Here is a 22148-nt window from a genome sequence, read left to right as displayed (position 1 = left end):
GAGTTCCGACTGCTATTGCCCAATTACAAATTATACACGAGCACTCGGACCGTTGCCACAATGGCTTAACGGGTCCACGTGCGCATGCGCAGTCAAGCCGCCATCTAACTCTAGAGTTGCCAAAGGGAGTGATGGTTATGTATGCAACTAAGGCGAGCAATTTCACGCGTTCGATTTTAAGAGGAGGGAGAAAAATATAGCTTGTGAAATTTTAAAATTGCAGTCACGCAAGGTTGAAAGGCTTTAAAGGCTTTTTCTCGGCTTACTTAACAGAGGGGCTAACTGACTGTAGGGAATTTTGTTTCTAAAATGTTTGATCTCATATTTAGGTGGGACGTCTGAAACATTACATTTCAGGTGCATGTAAGAATTCTGAAGGTGCAACTCTTTTACCATATAAAGCTCGGAAGTTCTCTCTCTGAAATACTGTGATGACCCAATTAAGCACGAAAAAGCTCTTAAAGCAGGGTCTTTCAAATAGAATGAAGATAAATTCACTTTTCAAGCATTAGCCCTGCATCAGAGCAATCTAACGAAGCCCCTAACTATAAAGAACGTTTAATCGGAGAACCGCTTAGACTACGAGCAGTCTTTCTTTTCCTCGAAAATCCGTGGGGAAGAACGCAAAACGAGTAGGCGTGCGAGCGTGACTGCGAGCGTGACATGCTAGCGGCGATGTCGCAAGCACACTCGCAGTCACGTTCGCTTTGCGTTCTTCCCCACAATTTTCGAGGAAAAGAGAGACTGCTCGCAGTCTAAGAACCACTCAACGTACAAGATAATGCAGGATATGAATCTTTATTACTCATATTAAACAAATTTACAGTTTTTAACTCACTTCAAGTAATGAAGTGAACAACGACCAGAAAACGAAACATTCAAACTTTAACTATTATTTATTGGTAAGGAACAATGCATTGTTGAGTGACATTAAGCTGCGAGCCTTCGCCATTGCACTTCTCAAGAGCTCTTAAAAGTACTAATATAACTCAACGATGCATGGGACCAAGGACGTTATTTCCTCTATAGAACGTTCAATGAAACGCGCGACATACGAGCACTTTATGGAGTTCAGCATCGTTGCCAGACTCTCTCCATTTTTCCACCTCTCTTTGAGGAAATGGTCTTTCTGAGGAAAGGAGAAAGAACATGGGAACACGGTCGTCTGGAGTTAAGATTGACTCGAACTGCCCAACCAGAGCCCGCAATTCCTTGCACATTTTATAAACTACAAAATAACAGTGACTCCCCTTGGCCCAATCCCCACAATGCATGCCAAAATGGATTTAATATCCGTCAACTATCAAAGTTCGTTGCATACCTAAGTAAAATCACTCAGATAACTCGCACTATCTACAACCCGTTCACTCCGCTACTGACGATACAAAGGTCGTCACGCAACGCTTCTTGACCACTAGGAGGGGAAAGACGGTTGCGTGACAATCCATACATGAACCACCGATGCAGCAGGGGTTGTCAGTTGTTTTCGCAAGTCCTTAACCATACTTAAATGGCTGATTGCCACTTAAATTCCCAAAAGTAAAATGTATCTATTGTACCTAGCCCCATCCAAAAACCTAAACATTGACTTATTCTGATTATCTATATTACAGCCACTAGAATACGTTTTCTCAATCATACCACGGTGGCCACGTAGATCATGTCAAACAATTTAAAATTTCCCCTTCTTTAGGAGTATAGTGGCTGTTATACGCCACTCTATTGTCTGAAAATGCCAATCTAGACCCATCAAAACTGATTATAATAATTGTCTTTTTAATATTTACAAAACGAATATTGACTGCATAATCATGTTTACAAGTAATAAAGTGTCTTAATCCAAAACACCTAAACGTTACCTCAAATTACAGTTACTTTCAGAACTTTTACTGCTGCTGAAATAATTGATGAAAAGCGAAATGTTGTGTTTATTTGGAAATATTTCATCAAAGTCCACTAGAAAAGCCGCCACTTTTGAAGTGTAGATCACCTTCCCAAGAGCACGGACTCCGTTTCCAGTAGACCCCTCCCCCTAAAAAGGAATGCCATGAAGGCTTCTTCCCCAAGTAAAAATGTTGTCTGACAACCCATAGAATGGCTAACAAAATCTAAACTGAACCCTGCAAACAGCAACCCTGCTTGGCTATTAGAGTCAGGGGAGAGAGCGGGTAAAGCTATCTAAGAGCATTGTAAGTGAAGAAGACTGTTCTAAGCAGATAGAACATGAGCACCTCCACTTAACAAGAGCATGAAGCCCTTCTGAGCATTCCGACCCCTGATGGAAGGGATGCTGCAACAATAGTCCAACACAGGATAAACACAGCACGGGAAAAAAGTTACACCATTGATCAATGTTGAGGCACGCTGGCTTAATGGTTAGTGCACTGTACTCCAGGTCGAGCAGTACCAGTTTGAGCCCTGGATGGGGTCATTGCACTGTGTTCCAGTACAAGACACATTATTCTCAGTGCCTCTCTCCATGCAGGTGTGTAAATGACTAGTGGCAAATTTAATGCTGGAGAGGGTAGCCCTGTGATGGACTAGCATCCCACCCAGAGGGGAGTAGAAATACTCCTGGCTGCTTAATGCCACTGAAACTGTGATAAGCTCCAGCTGTATGGGTTGCTTGGCCTAACACAGACTTAACCTTGTTTTTAGATTGATAACCTTGTTTTTAGATTGATATGTAAACATCTCTTCAATGCTTAAGTTAACTAACTGTTCTAGCCAAACATCTGAGTTGGCTTCTGAAATCAAAGTAACTCAAAGTGTGATGTATAAACCTAAGGGAGTGGCTACTAAGTGTAATGTGTGTGCAGGTACAGTGAAAAAATAAAGATCAGGTCACAAACGCAGTTAGAGTTGACCTGCAAAGGTTTGCTGTGATCATCAAGATAATGTTTATCAACAATGGTGATCCAATCTTAAATTCTATAAAACCTTTTACAGCAGAGTCAATTACCTGCCACATCATGAGATGCAGAAAGCTGATTATCTGAATCAAATGCTGCTTTAAAGCAACATTCTCCCAACAAAATGATAGAGAATACATGGTAAACACTATGGGAAATTTAGAAGTTAAGGGTAACTACTTTATGTCATAGAAACCAACAGTGCAGACGGGAAACCTACAAGCAACGTTACCCTCCAGTCCTTGAAACAGAACCCCTAAAGGACCAAGAGGAAAGGCGGGGAGATCCAGCAAAAATATGAGAACAAAGATGTGGAAATCATTTAAAATGAACAGCACAAAAACACATCTGCTGGACAGATTTGTGAAGAACCTATGACTATGTAGAGTAAATACGTTGTGCAGTTTGGAAACTACAATCTAGTTTGCTTAGGGGTTGAAGTGGAACGCTTCAGCCATGATTATTCATAATCATTATTTCGGTAGTTATACACAATTATACCCCGGTACAAGCAAAATGCTATGGTAACATACATTATAGCTGAATTTTCCACCAGATCATTCAATTCTACTGGGGATGAAAACCGAGTTAGGTATTCAATTCTATGACATATATATACAGTACAGAACCTCTTCAACAATTTACAGTGATGATTACCCTCTATTGCTACCAAAGTAATTTATTATGCAGTAAGATGCAGTGACAAAAATTGCATGTTATTAGCATCACCTTTAACAAGTAGATGAAGGAGCATGACACATGTTCATGAAGCTACCAGACACAATAACCTACCCTACAGATGATACAATCTCAAAACCTGTAACTGAGTCTTTAAGTAGGCTTTGTTTCGAAATGACGTTCATAAATTTATATACTTGCTGATCAAGAACTGTTTAGTTTCTTTATGTTATTTATGACATGAAAGAAGAAACAAGACTTATGCTTATTCATATACTGCTTGTGACAAATTAATAATTAAATACTCTATACCCACATTTATGAGTACCTATATATAAAATGCTATGCAATGTTTAACACTTCTGCTGAACAACAAAACAATTTAAGCAAAAAAAAGTACCCCTAGAATACTTCCTGTTGAACTCCCAATTAAGCAATTTAAATTTCATAACTACAAAACTATTAATATAGGTAAAGGTACATTTGGAAAATGGGAGAAGATACATGCAAGATTTAAACTTAGTCAAAATGACCATTTACATGCTCATCTCTGTTTACGCTTGGTGGCAAAAGTGCCTTACAAACCGGACACTGGGGCACTTCAGCTTCAGGTGCTGGGGCACTTGGTGGTAGGGTCTGCACTGGGGGAAAAGGCGGCTGAATAGGGACCTCAGGTGGCGGAACTTGTTCATGTTGCTGCTCTGGTTGGTGTTGGACAAAAACCCATGGCTGTGGGCCAACTGGAACTGGCATAGGTGCAGGTGCAGGTGCAGGAGAGAGACGATTCAAAAATGGACGCAAGCCACGAACTGGAAAGAGACCTGAAACATATGACAAAATATCATTAAATATCATGTGACAAAGTATCATTGAACGTAAACTTAAACTAAGCTGGAGCTGTAGAGGGTAGCATAAAAACATTGTCATACAGAGGCATAGAAACACCGAGAAAGCAGACGTTTATCAAAAAATAATTTACTATTTTACGATCAAAACCAGGTCACAGAGGGCATGCAAAGTAAGTGAGAAGTAAGGAAATCTGATCTGGTCCTTTTGCTGACTGCTCAAGGCTGGTTTTCACTAGCCCATGAGAATAAATACAAGCAACGTATGTAGATGCAGTAAAGTTCCACTTAGCATCTAACTGTACCAGCATAGAGCGGTTTTCAACCAAGTGTCGAAAGTAATCAGGCAATTATTTTGGTTTTGGTATTACTACAGTTTGAGATTGACTGAGTAGTCTAGTTGATAAGTAATTGACTTTGTTTTGGTTTTACAACACTCAATTGAAAACTGCTCTATGTTGCTTTTATTTGCTTATTAAAAACAGCCTTCAAGGACCTTGTTATTCTGTTCTTCACAGAAATGGCTTTCTTCTCTGACTTGATATGTGCACTACTCAACCATGCCCCTGTGTTATGGTTTAATCATACTACCATGTGATATTACTACTGCTACTAAAAAGAACTTTACCTACTGAGAAAAACAGAACCTTATATACACAAGAGTTGTTTAAATCACAAACATGCCCTCTCTCACTTCCTTATGGGTTCCTACCATTTGTTGAGTGCTTTTCAACCAAGCCAAGAAACAAAAAACACAGCATCAGCATCAATCTCAGTCAACAAGTTTTTTTGTATTTCTGACAAAAAAAGGCTACTAAAAATACCCAATATGTAGAAAGAACTCAAATAAAAATGTGAAGGTTTCAGAAAAAAGAAAAGATTGGGCATTCTTTTTAATCCAACAGGTTGCACAATTCAATTCGCCTTAACTGCCCATGGAGCAGTAAAGTGCTAATGAATTAAATTTTGAACAGTACCTTGAGTAGGAGTTTGTTCCTGTGGTCGAGGCGGTGGCTCCACAGTGACTTCTCGTTCTTCAGTTCTATTCTCCATCAGTCTAGATTCTGCTTCTACATGCAAATCAACTTCTTTCTTCCATCTCTCGACTTCTCTGTTTAGCTCCTTGACCTTCAGATCAAGCTCCCGCTCTTTAGCTTCATGCTCCTGAAGTTTTGCTCTTGCCTCCTCACCGAGTAACTCTCTGTCTTCTTGTTCTTTGGAAAGAGCGTCTTGCAGGGCTGCAAGGTTTTCGGCAGCATTTTGTAACTTTTCTTCTTTGTTTTTCAAAACGACTTGTAGATTGACTATTTCCTGGATGACAGTCTCTTTTTCGAGTTTCTCATCTTTTAAGGTGTTCTCCAAATATGCCACTTTTTCAAGCATTTTTTGAACAACCAGTTGGCTTTGTGCATCCTGGACTGCCTTCTGAAATTCCACCTGTTCAGAGCTTACCACCTTCTCTCTCAATTCCAAAATCTCCAGTTTGAGCTGGTTGAAAGAAAAATCACATTACATACAAATAAAATGTATGGCATTCTTAGCTCTTTTAGCTGAAAGTGCTAATTTGCCTTATTATTAAAAGTACCATGTTTCCTTCATCATTAATGTACTGTATTTGCCTAGTCCCCAAGGTGGACTTGTAAATAAGCACCTCACACTTATTTGAGACACAAAAAACTCTCCGTATAAGAGCAAGATACATTTCTGTCAAGACCAGTGAATCAAAACACTATCTCAATTATTAATCCATTAACAAACTGCAAGAAGTGAATGAATGCCAGGTTCACCAGGCTAAGTTTGAAATGCATTTTAACACTGGAATCGTTAATCAAGAAAATACAGTACATCATCAATGCACAGCATTCACAGATTAAATTCACTTTATCTGCGCCATACTCATTTGAAGTTAATCATTTATGAAAGTGCAATGCTATGAAACAGAAAACAAAAGGATTATCTTTGATAACAACATCGTTTACATCTGGTATTCCATCTACACTATTTTGTACAAAGAACACAAGATTTACTATTGTCCCAAGTTTGAAAGAAACTAGTCTTCACAGCCATAGTTATATGTAAATCTATCTAAGTGAGACAATTTTAACTACAATTGAAAGAAAATATATGTCAGTGCTGGAAATAACAGTCGGTCATCGGACATTGTCCGATCAAATTTTGAATATGTCTGGCCAATTTCACATTATGATCGGACATCATGTCCGAACACTTTGCCAACACATTTTGACTTCTTCCTGTGAAGTTATTGTTCATCCATAAAATTTGGTTAGATACATTATTAAAGGACTTGACATTTATGGTAATTGGCAGATGACAAAAACACAACATCAGCAAAGATATTTAAGTTAATTTACATCACCTGATTTTGACTTGTCATGCCAATTGACACTATGACATCATCACATGAAATACATGCGCACTGTCATTCTTCACCACTGATGTTTCTACATGATAACTGGTATAAAACTGGTGGATACTTGTAGATAACCGGTACATGTGTATGTTTGAAAATCAATTTGAAATGCACAACAAACTACAAAGTTTTTAACAGATTTCCAAGAATTTTGAAACATGACAATCAACAGGAAGTTTGAGGTCAACCATGAACAAAGGGAGGAGACGTTTTCTCTTCCATGAATCCAGTTAATGACAATGCAAAAATGTTTTAAAAATCGGTGGATGTTTTTTTTTGCTGATTCAAGGTTTTTCATTAAAGACATCACTTTCTGATAATGTGCAGGTCCAGAAAATATCCATACTCCCCCCACAGAAGGGATTGGAATTTCCTGGGGGGTGGGTGTTCTGTAACACCACAAAATTTAAACTGTGTGAAGTTTTATTGGAATTTCCAGAAGGTTGGGGGTCTTAGAAAAAAAAACCCTTCCGTGGGGGAGGTATGGATATTTTCTGGAACTACACAATAGCAAAGAAAGATATGAAAATCATTCACCAAAGTTAGATTTCCATGTAAGTTAATTCATCATCAACGGTCATTTTTTAAGCCACCTGGTGTATATAAAACTAAGGTACTTGCAACAAACATGTATAACAACTTCCCTTCTTGATCACCTTTTCAATTCTCATCACCAGGAAGCTTGATCGAACACTGATCAGGCATCCCAATGAATGACTATTCACTTTCCAAGAGAAAAAGAAAAGATTTAATTAAAGCTTGCAACAAAATACCTGGTTAATCTCATCATTCTTATGGAGTACGATGCTCTTCTCTATGCTCAGAGCTTTCTTCTCTTCTTCCAAAGCCCTCCGTAGCTTGGAAATCTTGTTTCGCATTTCCGTTGCCGAGCCTGCTTCCTCTGACTGTACTGATGAGGTCCTGGTTACTTTATTCAACTGTTCCTCCAGCTGACGACACTCAATAAACTTCATCTTGAAAGCCTCAGCCCCCATGTTAAGCCGCACCCGCAGATCCTCATTGCATGCCCTCATCTCCTCTATTTGAAGGCGCAGGTCATCACATGGGACATTGCCTTGGAAGGTTGCGATGGTTCTCTTCAGCTCATTCCTCTCCCTCCACAATTCATCCATCTCTTTTTTGGCTTTAAGGTATTTCTTTTCCAAGTGAGTATGAGCTGTCTGAAGGGCATACATCGAAGCTGCTGAATTTTTCGATGACTGAGCGCTTGCTCCCTGAGTGTCTGTCAGTGTCGTCTGGAGTGTATCTTTCTCTACCTTTAGTGATTTGACTTCAGCATCAACATCAGTCAGTTGGGCCAACGCTATCTGCAGCTTTTCTTCAGCAGATTGTAGCTGTTTCTTGCAGTTGTCCAGTTCACCACAGACATCCCTTAATTCCGCACTTTTTCCCTCCAGTTGCTGACTCAGTTCCATGTTTGCCTCTAGCTGCTTTTGCACTTGACCCTGAAGACTGGCTACATTGCGATCAGACTGAGAACACAGCGACTGGTTTAGAGCTTTCTCTCCTTCCAGCTGGTCATGTAGTGCTCTGATAACTGATTCATAATCTTCTTCCAGTGCAGTGATCTTTCCCTTCTCCTGCTCTAGCTGGGAATTAGCATCTTCTAGTTCTTGTTCAAGTTGGTGAATAAGCTCTTGCTTTTCAGTTAAACCTCTTTGGAGTTTCTGGATGTTCTGGCCAAGCAACTCTGCTTCATGAGATGCATCCCTCAAGATTTCCTCTTTTGTACTTTCCACTTCTTCAATTCTGCATCGATAGCTTGCAATTTCTTCTTGGACTTTCTCACGTTCTTGATCTTTGTTCTTCAACTCAATATACATATCTCGAACTTTCTTTGTAAGGCGTTCTGATTCTTCTTCCAAATTTCTTTTGAGTATGTTATTTTCTTCTGTGATCTGCAAAAGCTGTTCCTGTAATCTTCCATTTTCACTGTTTACTTTCTCTATTTTCTCAGCAAATTCGGTGGACTCTGACCTGGCTTTCGTCTTGAATTCCACCCATCGGGCTTTCAGAGTGTTACTCTCATCTTCTTTGGCTTTAAGGTCGTTTTGCAGCTTTTCAATCATTTGCCGATCAGCAGCCATGTTCTCTAGGTACTGCTTACGTTCAATCACTAACTTTTCCATGTTTTTCTCAACTTGTTGTGATGTCTGTGCACGTTCTTGCTCAAGCATCATCATCAATTCATCAACCCGTCGATTCAAATTCTCTTGCATGGTTTTTAAATCGCTGTTGGCACTCTCGAGATCTCTTTTTTTGCTCTCCAATTCTTCTAAGACCAGGTTTTTCTGAGCCAATGCTTGCTCCAGATTACATACTTTCTTCTCGGTTTCCTTCAAAGCAGCCGTTAATTCAGCTTTACGCGACTCCGACTCCATTACTTTATCATTGGCATTAGCCAGATCAGCTAGCGCCGTCTCATTCGATGCTTTCAAGACAGCATTCTCTTCCAAAGCCCTGGCAAGTGACTCCTCCAACATCGCTGTTTTGTTTTTAACGATCATAATTGAACTTCCTTCGTCATCTTCAATTTCGCAGCACTCTAACTCCTCTTGTTCAATCGGTTTGGTTTTAATCTGGAAAGGTACGCTAGCCCCTCTGACATCGCTTGCGTAGGTGACATAACAAAACTGATAAAACTCGTCGTCAGCCTTCGGTAAATACCTCAGACGAAACACAACCCTATTTGCAATTGATCTTCCTTGTTCGCCATCTTGAATACTTGGCATGGGCGACCATTCGTAAGTGTAATGTTCACGCGACGACTGCCATCCAACTTTGAACAACCCAATCCAATCCCTGGAGTTTGGTTTGACTGAACGTTTGATGGTATAACGACATTCTATATCTCTGTCGGGCGGATAACATTCGGGAACGTTGTTGAAAATGACGGCGGAAAATTCAGACTCCGATGGTAACGACGTGAATTCTGTTGACACGACGCTTGTGTTGTCTTCATCATTGCTTTCACTTTCGCGAGCACTCTCTGCCATGTTTTTACACTGCTTGAGTTATCTTACAACGTAAGATTTTAATAGGGGAGCCCGGAAGATGGTCAGAACGAAAGTCCCGTGAAATACTCCACGTCTAACGAAGTTGCAATCTAAGCAACTTCCAATTACGTCAATGACGTGTTCGTAAATGCCGACAAGCCGAGCATGACGCGAACTTTTCCGACCTATAAATTTTATGAATAAACCTCTACGGGCAGTGCTGTATTCTTGTTACATTAACATGGAATTCATTTAGAATGCAAGTTACCGAATTGACGAAGCACTGATATTCTAAGATTTATTAGCATTTTTTTCCATTTATTTATTTCATTTCATTTGTACGGGAGGCGATGTGGGGGGAGGGGGGGATTGTTGCTGGCTGGGACTAAAAAAGCCGTGATTCTAAAATGAGCGAGTGCGTACATGTGTGGGCATTGTCACATCCCGTTCTAGAAAGCTAGCTGGGACCAAGACAGCAGCATTTACGTAGTCACGTTGCTACAAGGCCTTCTTGGTTTTCGTCAAAGATGCTTCCTTTGCTACAAAGTTTATTAAAGATAAGGATATACCCGAAAAATTCCCGTCTAGTCTTCCAAAATACACTCCAAGAATATCGTTATTATTTTATAACTTACAACAGCATTCCAATCACACTCGACACACCATAACCTCTATTAAACCGCCGTTTTAAATTTGAAAACTGAGGTGAACAAATTTAGTTACTACTGCTGGGTTCAAGACCTTGGAACTTTTCGCTCCATCACATTCCAGGTTAGGTCTTTTTGCTGTTTAGAGGAGTTCGGAAACATGCTCCCCCATGGCCAGAAAATGTTTTGAATTTATCTCCCTAAAGTCCCCTTTCCCGGGCTGCTGAGTCATTCTGAAAGATCTGACCGATTTCCGTAAAGTGATGTAAACCGGCCTGAGACAGAGCCTGGTTTTGCATTGGTTAAGGCAAGGTTAAAGCTATTTGGTATTCGAGCAACCGGAGCTGGCAAGTGGTCTCAATTCAAAAAAGCTGCCCAGAGCCCGACCGCTTCCTTTTATTTCCCTGAGAAGGGGTAATATAATGAAAAAGCTTATAGCCACCTTAAACTTCCAGGAAACAAGCTATCACGTAAACTACGAACACTCATACATAGCGACTTGCTTTGTATTTTATGTCTTTTGGGAGATTGTTAATCTGACACTGTGCATGTAGTACCAGTTTTTGGTCTCATCATTAGATGAATGGCATTTTTATCGCATTTCACGATGCGGGATTTTCATTTACATCCTTACTGACTTTTTAGGTACAAATTCTATCTAAATTGGATTCTAACGCTTTTCAATGTGCAACTTTCTCTCAAAGTACGGTACCTTCCCGAACTTTCAACATAGGCCAAATTGTAAGATCGGAGCCTTTTCAGAAAATGTATTTTTAATGCCGAATACTAGTTCAAGGCTTATTTTTGGAAATAATGTTGGCAACACGAGTGAACAACGAGACGAATTTCGTAGCAAGGTAGTTCCTGAACACTCCCCTGCACTCCCAAACACACCCTGGCCAGGTTCGTTGGGCACATGATCAGCTTACTTCTATCCCCCAGAACTACGGGGAGACTCCCTCGGCAATGAAAGCACGGGACTAGACTGTCACCTTTATATTTAGAAGATTGCTCACTAACTTAAGATTTCTCTGAGGCTGACTTGTAATAGTCTCCCACTCGAGTCCCTGACGCGCGCCGAACAATGGTTTGTTTGTCGGACAAATCACAAAGTCCAAAATACACAATTTGAGTCGGTGAGAGGGTTGGGGACTATCGTCTACGGTCGCAGAAGTCTGGGGATCAAATAATCAAGTAAAATGGCGGGTAAAAAGGCCGTGAAGGAGCTGTCGGACATGGAGTTAATGAACGAACTGAAGTCTTTAGGTATAAAAACTGGACCAGTTACTCCGAGTACAAGAAGGGTTGTTGAAAAGAAACTCTTGAAAGCCCGTGGTACTGACCTAATCGACAGCAATTATGAAAGTAAGGACTCGGGAAAAAGCGAAAATGTTTTCGTGGAAGAATGTACAAAATCTACTAGAGAGAGTACAAGTAGCACTTCGAGTGTATTAGAAAGCCCTGCGATCTTCTATGGAGTCTGTTTTGATGTGGATCGTTCTTCTTCGGAGAGTGCGTCGCCAAGCCTCCCGGCTGTTTCCCCGGCTGTGTTTACGAGTAAAGACGAGGCACTGAAGATGGCTAAGAAGGTGAGGGGTGCTCGCTTCAAAGGCTTCAAGACCAAACTTGAAGCTGAACGTTTTGCTCGATCACATTTCCAAGAGCAAGAACAATCGCCAGCTCCCAAAGATCCAGCTAGTAACTTCAAAACTCCAACACCTCAAAAGCTGGTTACATTTCGTACAATAATTGAACGAGGCACGAAGGAAGAATTTCAAGAGGTAGTTTTAAAAAATCCCAGGTACCTGATAGGACCAGGTGACACTCCGGTGATCTTACAAGAAGGATCCCGTTACAATGCTCTTCACGTGGCCGTGAAAAGCAACAGAAAAGAGATGTGTCAGCTGATTGTCCAGACTCTAGAGAGTGATCACTTCTGGAATATTCTTTTAAATCAAGAAACTCAGTCTGCAATCAACAGCCAAAGAAAGCAATTTCTGGTGGACATGTATCTCAATACACCAGACAAAGGGGTAAGTAACTTGTTAGGGAAACCTTATTACATAACAATTAAAAGCCTGGCTTAACAGACTTGCAAGTAGACCCAAGTTGAAAACTTGGGTCTACTTGCAACTCCATTCAGCCAGGCGTTGCGTGCATTTGCATTGACTTGCAACAACTTGTGCTCACGCGGGTCGAGATCAAATTTGCCTGCAAATTGACACCAGATTTTCTCTGTTTGGCCACCCAACCCAAGTCAATACAAGTTGAGTGACATTCATTCATTCAAGTCGAGTGACATTCAAGTTGAGTGACATTCAAAATCTTTTCCAGGTTCACACTGTTCCTGGAAATCCTGGAAAATTCTTGGAATTCTAAAATTTGTATTTTGGTGTCCTAAAAAGTGCTTTGGATTCTCTTCTTTAATCCAACTGTTAAGAACTGTTCACAGTTAGCCTTTTTCAGATATATAAACTGCAAACTGAGCTACAAGAAATTAGGTATTGGTCATAAAAGTACTTTCAAAAACCTGTTATGAGTATCAAAAAATATCACATTAACAATTGGTTTAAAATGGACCCTTTTACTGATGTCATGCAATATCAACAATTTTTGTATTTTTCGTGTAAACAAAAATCCATCTCTGCATAGATCAATTTATGATGCTGATTGTTTTAAATATACGAAATTTCATAAGCACGACAATGTGTTGCAAACTCACAAAAATTTGCCAATTTTTACAAACTAAGAAATGTACCGGTATGTTTCGGGATGCACTTGTTTACCCCCTGGCTTGTACACTATGAATTATGAAACTTCTGGTATTTACTGAATTTGGCATGAAAAATCAAGTGGTGAGGGTGATTTTTCTTTGAATGTAAAAATCAGAAAAGCTTGAGGCCCAGTTCAGATGCCGAACTTTTCATGAGCCAAACCTAATACGTTTGGCGTCTGAATCAGTTAAGAGTGACTATTTGAATTTGGAAGGGCTCAGCCGTTCTTCCCACCTAGCTCAGCCAGGAATTTCGGCTTTGGAAGGGCTTTGATTCAGATGTCAAACTTTTCACAGGCCGAACCTAATGCATACACCTTGCCTGGAAACTGCTGATGTTTCGATGTGTTTTGGTTCAAACTAAATTAAGTTTGGTGAATTAAGTTCGACGTCTGAATCAACAGGCGCACTTTTGATAATTTGGGTCGGTCCAAATTCGAATTAGGTTCGGCTCATGAAAAGTTCGGCATCTGAACTGGGCTTGACATTGGTAAAAAGGTCCATTAATAGGTCTTGGAAGTTAGAAATATACAACCATGTATATCAGAGAAGTCCAACAAACAAGATCCTTTAGACCTTGGGTCCTTTTAAATTTTCTGCCATCATTGTCATCCATGTGATAACACTTTTATGTGCATGTTAACTGTCTGTTAATTGTAATATGTTTGGTTTATGTCCACAGACCTGGGAGACGCCGTTACATTTTGCATGCAAATATGGCAAAGCTGATATTGTTGAGTATCTTGTGTCTCATCCCTTAACTGACATCCAGCGACCAAACAAGTACGGAGAGACTCCTACAGAGGTTGGACACTACACCAGAGATAACTTTTAGTTGCTGGTTTTCACTGTCATGCCATCAAAAATTAAAACTGCAACCATTCAATATAAAAAGAAAGTCAAGAATCTAAGATATCATAGATCATTGATCTATAAACAATGTCGCTGGGATTTAGATCTGTGTGGTTTTTCATTTGCACATTATTCGGAGAAGTGTGCTTCTTGTGCAGCCATTTTAATGTTGTGCAGTGCAAAAGCTTGGAAATTTGAGTGTGCTGTAATACAAAACGAGGAACCCAGTCAAGTTAAAATGTTATAAAATGGAAAGTTCTTATAGGGTCTTATTTCTCATGAAACTAAAACCCCAGAAGGATAGGTAATTTTTAATTTTGGAATACAGCTACGTCACATGAAAACTGGCAAATTTGTTATGAAGAGTAAAAAATCAGTATCTAATTTCCCCTTTAGATTTACTGTTGGCTGGATCTAATAACTGTATGAACATGCCATGGAAAAGCATGATCTAATTGGGTATCAAATGTTACAAAATTTCTGACTGTGACCTGTAACCTGCTTTTTCCATTTCAGGTGATCTGTTCCAGATGCTCCAGTGCAAGTTCTGAATTAAAGTCTCAAATAAAGAGCCTTCTTGAAGGTATAGAAATGACATTTACCAATTGCTGTTACGTGTTGGTGAATATTTATTTTACAGAACGTAAAAGAAAGCAGCACAAGTTGCTGAAAGTGTAGCCAATAGCAACTCTAGATTCTGGAGTGCTCTGCAAGGACATCATTAACTCAATATTATGCAGAGCTAAAAGCATGAATAAATTGTTTCATGACATGTATGAGAAAAAATGTCCCTGGCAAAGTGTCGTTAACTTGCTTATGCCATGAGCATGCATTATTGGATTTATAATATGGATAGGACCCTGCGTGCACTCTGATTGGTCGAAAACCCATGTTTTATCAGAGTATGAAACATAGAGAAAGCGTGTTTTGTTGTTTTTTGCCACATTACCTCTCTCATAAAGCAAATGAAGAAGCCTAAGCTGTGTATTATACTGTGATAAAACACTCCGGACATTTGAGAACACTCGAGAAATGTACAAAACACTCGCCTGTGGCTCGTGTTTTCTACATTTCCCTCGTGTTCTCAAATGCCTGTTGTGTTTTATCACAGTATAATACACAGCTTAGGCTTCTTTATTTGTTAAATAATGCATGTTTTTGTATGCCGAGTTTTATAGTATGGCTTTGCTGTGTGTTTAAATGGTATATGATAATGATTGCTGAATTCTCGTTTCATGTGTTAATTTGCAGACAGCTTCTATATCCCACTGCTTGGTACAGTGGATAACTCCACCCCACCCTGGATAGGAGGTCCATGGTCACCAGAGGTTTCAGGAGACAGAATGACCACAGAAGGGGGATTTTCTGGAAGTGCACTTAACACCTGGAAAGAAAGAAACAGTCCTGGGGAATTGCCAATTACTGTGCGTGCATATGCTGGGCCAATGTCTCCCTCAAAGGTACTGCAATATAGAACCTACACTCAGACCATCTTTGTAGTGTTAGTAATACCTTTCTTTTGAAGCCCAGTGGCCCACACATTTAGCCTTTAAACTTTGATTCCCATGACATAACAAAAAGGATTCTCACTCAGTGCAGATGACACCTGGCATTTATGTTAGGTATTTGTTCATAGCCATTTCATTAACTGGCAGAGAGAGCTACTGTGACAATAGAGTGTCAGTCAGAATGAAAGGCTGAAGCCATAAATAATTATACTGAACGGTACAGAGCCATTAGAAGTTTTGTCACTTTGCCCTGGTGTCATACTTGTAGTTTCCTTAGTTAAGAGTGTTTTCAAAATTTCTCTTTTTATCAATACATTCCCAAAAAGATGACTGATAAGAATAAGAAAATAATCAACTGTAGGTGATATGGTCTTGATATAAAACTAATTTCCAAATAAAAGTAAAATTAAAGTATAGATTTTATGAAACGAATGTCTTTTTTAAGTAGAATTTTAAAGCTTCCTTACTTTCATAAGAGGTTAAAAGAAGTCCATTACTGATTCTGGAACAACCATTTTAGGCTGAGGAATTCTATCATGCCTGGAAATATCCATCAAATCGAGAAGAGTGCAAAAGTTATATTCAGATAAAGAGAAAAGATGATAGCCGTGGTGTGGAGAGAATTGGAAGGTAAAAAGTGTTGGGAAGATTATTTTTGGATTTTTCTAAATGTAAATTGTATTGTGTGGAGGTTCAAAGACAAAGCACAAATGTTAATATAAATAAATGAATAGCCTCCATTTGGCTCGAAAATGTGCTTGAATATTTGTCTGTGGACATTATCTGTTCCAAGAAGTCAACAGTTTTCTGAGAGCGTAGCTTGAGGAAAACTGTGAGCTTTGAGGAACAGATTATGTCCAAGGCCAAATATCTGAACATATTTTCGTGTCAAGTGAAGTCTATTGTGTTTATTATTCTTCAAGTATTTTTCAGTCACATGACGTGTTTAGGCAAATTGCATGCAAGCGAAAATATTTGATGGATTATGATTTTTGATATCTTATAGAGACCTTGCTCACACTGGTAGAGTTGCCTGGACGGAGTACTGGCATTTCCTTGGCTGTTATGCTGACCTATCAAGCTCTCAGGGACTGGAGAAGCTAGAAGATTATCTGGCAAAGAAGAAAGAAAAGGTTATTTTAAGCAGATTATCAGTGACACCTCATAGAGTTAGAGCTTTTAAAAGTGTCAGCAGTGTTCTTAAAACTCCTGAATCAAGGACAAGCACCATTATTTTGAATGATAATGGTTTGCGGGATCAGACAGTAGACAAGAGTGATTCTGACCATTTCAATAAACATGATTTCAGTGGCAGTTCATTGTTGTCATCCAGGAAAGTTTTGTTTTCAGATTCAGAGTTGAAGTTTGAAAATTCAAATGTTGAGTTGAAAGACTCGGCACATGAAAGCAAACTACAACACTTGGAGCAACAGCATGTTGTGGAAAAGTTCAGAGCTGGAGATGATAGTTTTAATGCATCCCTAGGTGAAACTGCAAACAGCGAAACAATCGAACCTGTTGTGGAGGCACTAACACAAACCTTAGATACACTTTCTGTTCATCAAGAACAAGATGTAACTGAAGCTATACTTGATGTTTCGTTAGCTGATGCTGCAGACAAGAAGGATGTGTTAAAGGATAGCTTTTCTTCTGAGGTGGTTGATGAGAGAGATGAAAAGGACAGTGTAAGGGCTTTCCCAAGCAAGAAAAAACTTTTATACAACTTATCAGAAGCTAGCAGTGACCTTTTTGAAAGTAGTGACAGTGATTCGTCTAATGACACTTCGACTGAAACATATGAGGAAATCAAGGTCAAGTTAGCTGAAGATAAAATTGACATCAACGATGACAAGAGTTCTTCTGTCTCTCAAAGCATGGCAGAGAAAATGCCATCACCGATGCAAAGCCAACCCCTTTGTGAATTAAAGAAAAATCTTCTAGAAGATGAGGTGTTTGAGAATGCTTTGGAATCTGATCTAATGTCAAGAAAGGGTGACAGTGTTGTACCATGTGATATTGCACACCAGAACATTAAAATACCAAAAAACAGAGTTGTGGAGCATGTGATGTCTGGAAGTTGTTGCAATACCCTTGGATCAGGAAGCAAAGATATCAATGTTTTCATCCATGGGTGAGTTAATGAACTAAACAAATAAGACCCACCCCTCTGAAAAAGGACTGTGCCACTGGAAGAAGACATTTTAGAATATAGTTGCTACTTGGGGCTGAGCCTGTATTAATTTTTTATAGATGCACGGCTGGAAATTATCCCAGTTGGGACTCTCATACAAAAAGGAGGAGGGTGCTTCTTGGAAATAATTTTGAAAAGAACCCTTAAGAGGTGCCAAGATCCTGCTTTGTGGGCGTGGCTTGAACATTTTTACATCCCTAAGAGGTAGCAATTTTAAAACAACACATTATCTCCTTTCAGTTTTTTTTGCTCAATACCCGGTACCGCAATAGCTCCTGCTGTGGACCTCTTGAGGCTGAACACCCGAAGAGGTTCCAAAACCACTTTTTTAACCCCTAAAAGGTACGACGAATACCCCCGCCCTTTTTATATGGGAGTGCCCTCCTTCCTGGGGAAATTATAGAGTATCTATGTCCTGGATGTTGTGTTGTCAACGCACAACATTCCAGATGCAAAATTTTAGATTTCTCATACTATATTCTAAACCAAATAGAAGATGGTGTTGCTGGGTTTTCTAAGAAAATAATGCACTATTGAGGTCTAGAAAAACTGCTGAATGTACTCACATTCCACGTGTGCAACCATCAGCAGTTTTTCTAGACCTGAAGCATGAATAAAACATCATCTTCTTGATAAATGATGCACACTTATGGATACAGAGTTTGGTAATGCAGCTTTGCTAGGCATGTTAGAATGTAATTTATTTGTGGAAGTAACATTTTTAGTAGCTTGTAATTTATTGTTTAGCTTGCAGCCCAGCAAACTTGACCTTGATGTGTTCATAGCCATTGGCCAGGTGGATCTTGATGCTAGGAAATATCCAAACATTGTTCAGTGGAAGAAACTGGTTATGTCTCATTCTGAAGCAACACAACAAAGGTTACATTTCATTTATTTTAAGTTTAAACTTCTTCATTTATTTTTGTTACTTTTCTCTGTCCCTCTTCCTTCCTGCTGTCCCTGCATGCCTCACCCCCTCCACTCTGGCTCCCTCACTCCCTCCCTCTCTGGCTTCCTCCCTCCTGCCATCCCTGCCTTACCTCCCTCCCTCCCTATCTCTTTCCTTCACTCCCTCCCTGCATCTCACTCTCTCCCACACTGCCTCCCCTCTCTGACTCCTTCCTTCATTCCCTCCCCCTCTCTCCCCCTCCCTCCATCACTCCTTCTCTCCCTGGCTCCCTCACTTCTTCCTGAACTGTGTCCCCTTCCTACCTCCCTAACATTCTACCTCTCTCCCTCTCTGGCCCCAGTACCCTTACTCCCAGGACCGAATAAAAATAGTATTCAGAGCCATATGTAGCTTTTGTCATTGCGAGACCTTACTTGTAGTGTCTCTGACTTTCTCTTCCAGCTGGCCCAGCCCTGGCTCTCCAAGGTACCAAACAAGACACAAGTCTTTGATGTGGAGCTGCTGAGCTAAATTAGTCTCAATTTATGAGGATTAATAACTCCCAATAAATTTTATCTGTGTTAGAATATATGATATCTACAGTAACTAATGATGTTTAGTTGGAATAAGTCTTATAAAACCTGGTAAATTCAGGAACAAAAATTATTGCTCAATGATGTTATTGTTTCTTTTTTTCAAATTGTGTTTAGTTATGCAATATTTATTCCAAACAATACAGTTAATTATGCTCAGCATCGGTGGTAGTAGCAGAGGTCATTCCTAGTTCCTTTTGGGTTTGACAGAACAAAAAACCCTGGCAAGTCAGGTGTACACTGCACAAATTTGTAACAACACCACTTAGTTTAGGTTTCCATGTCTGTAGAAGGGCAGAGTACAGATTACCTGCAAACTGACTAGGGCACAGGGAGCCCAAACTCGCCACACACGAAACTAAGGAAATCAAAGATATATGTAAGCGGTACGAGTGGATCTTGTTTCTGAAGGTATTTGATGTTTATTGCGAACAGCAGGCAAAATGCCTTTTGTTCAATTTGAATTTTTGCAAATAACGAATGTCCGGAAATGTTTGCCCAAACTGTTTTAGAGACAAACGTACGGAAAAATGAAAACCATGCTTGCGGCTTTCTTTTACTTGGTGTCTTAAGTTTTTAATTCACAGCCATTTCAGAAGTCAAATTTAACGTAAATTGTTAGACATAAGATTCCCTACTTTCTCCATAGATTTACTATAATTTCTGCCCTGTTTGTCCCCAACCAAGATGGTTCAGGCCATGATAGCGCAAAAATCGGCAGAAAGGTCTATTCCCAGGGAGGGGGAACTCCCATATAAAGAGAACAGGGCCTTCTCGGTACCTTTTAGGGCATTGAGCTGAAAAAAGTAACGTTTTAGAATTGGTACCTCTCAATTAGCTTAATAGGGGTGAAAAACATTTTCAAGCCATGCCCACAAAACAGTATCTTGGTAGCTCTTAGGGGTTCTTTTCAAAATTTCCGACGAGCACCACGGTTCTTTTTATATGGGAGCTCTTACCCCAGGGACCTATCGTTTCATCGTGCTCATTCCATGAACACCATACAAGAATTTTCTTTAGTTTATCAGCTGAACACGAGAAACGTCTCTGATGAAAAATGACCATGGTCCTTTGTAAACCCACTGTTAAATTCTCTGTTTGTATTCTAGTTTATTGATATTTTGGAAAAATAAAAAATAAAAAAGGGAGGGCTACCCACTCCCCGAGCCGTCCTATACCGAACTTTTATACGAATAGAACCGTCACTTAATCAGGCCAAAACGTAGCTACATGTTCTGACTTGTTCTTTTTTCGCGTTTTAAGCACATCGTGTGTTTACGACCTGTTCGCACCCTTCATATGGCAACATCTACTGTCAAACTGTGTTAGTGCTATGTACACATCAAGTGTTGAAAATATTCCATCTTCTTACAAATCGGAAAATGGTGCACTCGCGGCACGGTTGCCGAGATACACATCAAGTTTCTTGCCTTGATTTAAATACAGTTCGTAGAATCTATGTTGGCTACAATGGTTGTGGACAACGTGAAGGATTTTACAGGGATTTTTAATTCGATAATTCCCACAGTCCTCGAGAGCCGTCATAATAGCGAGCGTTTTGTGGCGAGATGAACTATTCCCTTCGTTGACTTCTCAACTTGTGTCGAACACAGCCTAAGAACAAGCTTAGTTAGGGTTAGCAAGTGGAGGCAAAGAACTTACAGAGACGTCTCGGTTTATAAAACGTCGGTGCGAGATTAATGCCACCCACTTTCATTGTAAACTATTCATGACGACATGTCGCATAGTGTATTGACCAAACTCCGCAACGGTCAGACAATTTAGGGGGATAAAAAAGTAGGAATATTTTAAAAATCTCGCATCAGATTTTAATGTATAAACAATAGCCTCCATTTGGCGCGAAAGTATGCTCGGATATTTGTCGCGGACATTATCTGTTCCGAGAAGCGAACAGTTTTCAGAGAGCTTAGCTCGAGGAAAACCGTGAGCTTCGACGAACAGATGATGTCCAAGGACAAACATCCAAGCATATTTTCATGCCAAATGGAGGCTATTGTGTTTATTATCCTTGAAATGCTTTTCGAAACACTCGCGGTTTTGAAAACTGGGAAATATCACTCGGCTATTCCCCAGTTAAAGTTTTAGCAGGGCATATTCAATCACGTGACGCGTTTAGACCAACTAAGTCTCACACTTAGTAAAAAATCTTTTACAGCATAACCTGACACATGTCAAAAAATTTGCCAATTCTAACTAATGCAAGGTAGCTCTCTAAATTTTCTTATTCTAAAAGTCGGGGAAAAGTACTGGAGACGACTCTGATCTTATTCTAAGTCATACTCCTTGGACTGGCACGGAGAAATGTTCGGAACGTCCTTAGAAATCTTCGGACGCCCTTCGGACGTTTTCGTGTATGGTCAGATCGTCTTCAAAAATCCTGGCTAATTTCCTTATGATTTCTTGATTTCGAAATCAGACAACGCTCAGGCTGCGACGGCCTCCACCCCCCCCCCCCCCTTCTCTCAGGGGTAAGGTCGTTAAGAGCACAAGGTCTAAGCCAATCTCGTTCCAGGGTCTTCGTTCCTCTTGACCAGCGGTCGGAAAACGAGAGCTCTGGGAGCAACCATTTTGAAATAACCGAATTCTGCCCATCCGGTTTCACTGTGCAGTCTGCATCTATGGCGCACGCCTGAAATGGATGCACCCAGAGCTCTCGTTTCCGACCGCTGGTCAAGGGGAACGAAGACTCTGGGAACGAGAGTCTAAACCGGAAGACGTGCAAAATTTGTAGCAGATCAGCATCTTAAATATATCTAAACTGCATATGGGTGGAAAAACCACCCAGACAACA

General features: G+C 40.0%; 2 protein-coding genes across 2 annotated transcripts; one reads left to right on the top strand and one right to left on the bottom strand.

Moving 5' to 3' along the window:
* Positions 1-782: 782 nt before the first annotated feature.
* LOC110060650 (uncharacterized) lies at positions 783-10007 on the bottom strand. Its single transcript, XM_020767438.2, has 3 exons — positions 7640-10007; positions 5413-5923; positions 783-4411 (listed from the first exon to the last, which is right to left on the bottom strand). Exons 1-3 carry the CDS (start codon positions 9881-9883, stop codon positions 4110-4112), a joined length of 3057 nt encoding a protein of 1018 aa, XP_020623097.2. The 5' UTR covers positions 9884-10007; the 3' UTR covers positions 783-4109.
* A 1674-nt stretch (positions 10008-11681) lies between these two features.
* Positions 11682-20524, top strand: LOC110060658 (ankyrin repeat and LEM domain-containing protein 2-like). Its single transcript, XM_089284153.1, has 8 exons — positions 11682-12563; positions 13986-14108; positions 14672-14738; positions 15407-15615; positions 16184-16293; positions 16670-17794; positions 18602-18733; positions 19206-20524. Exons 1-8 carry the CDS (start codon positions 11730-11732, stop codon positions 19267-19269), a joined length of 2664 nt encoding a protein of 887 aa, XP_089140279.1. The 5' UTR covers positions 11682-11729; the 3' UTR covers positions 19270-20524.
* The last annotated feature ends 1624 nt before the right edge of the window (positions 20525-22148 follow it).

This window comes from Orbicella faveolata, unplaced genomic scaffold (genome assembly GCF_042242905.1).
Source record: "Orbicella faveolata isolate gen_17 unplaced genomic scaffold, um_ofav_v1 contig_13, whole genome shotgun sequence".
Classification (NCBI taxonomy): Eukaryota; Metazoa; Cnidaria; class Anthozoa; order Scleractinia; family Merulinidae; genus Orbicella; species Orbicella faveolata.
The sequence above is the reverse complement of the archived record's forward strand: the minus strand, read 5'-3'. Positions and strand labels throughout refer to the sequence as shown.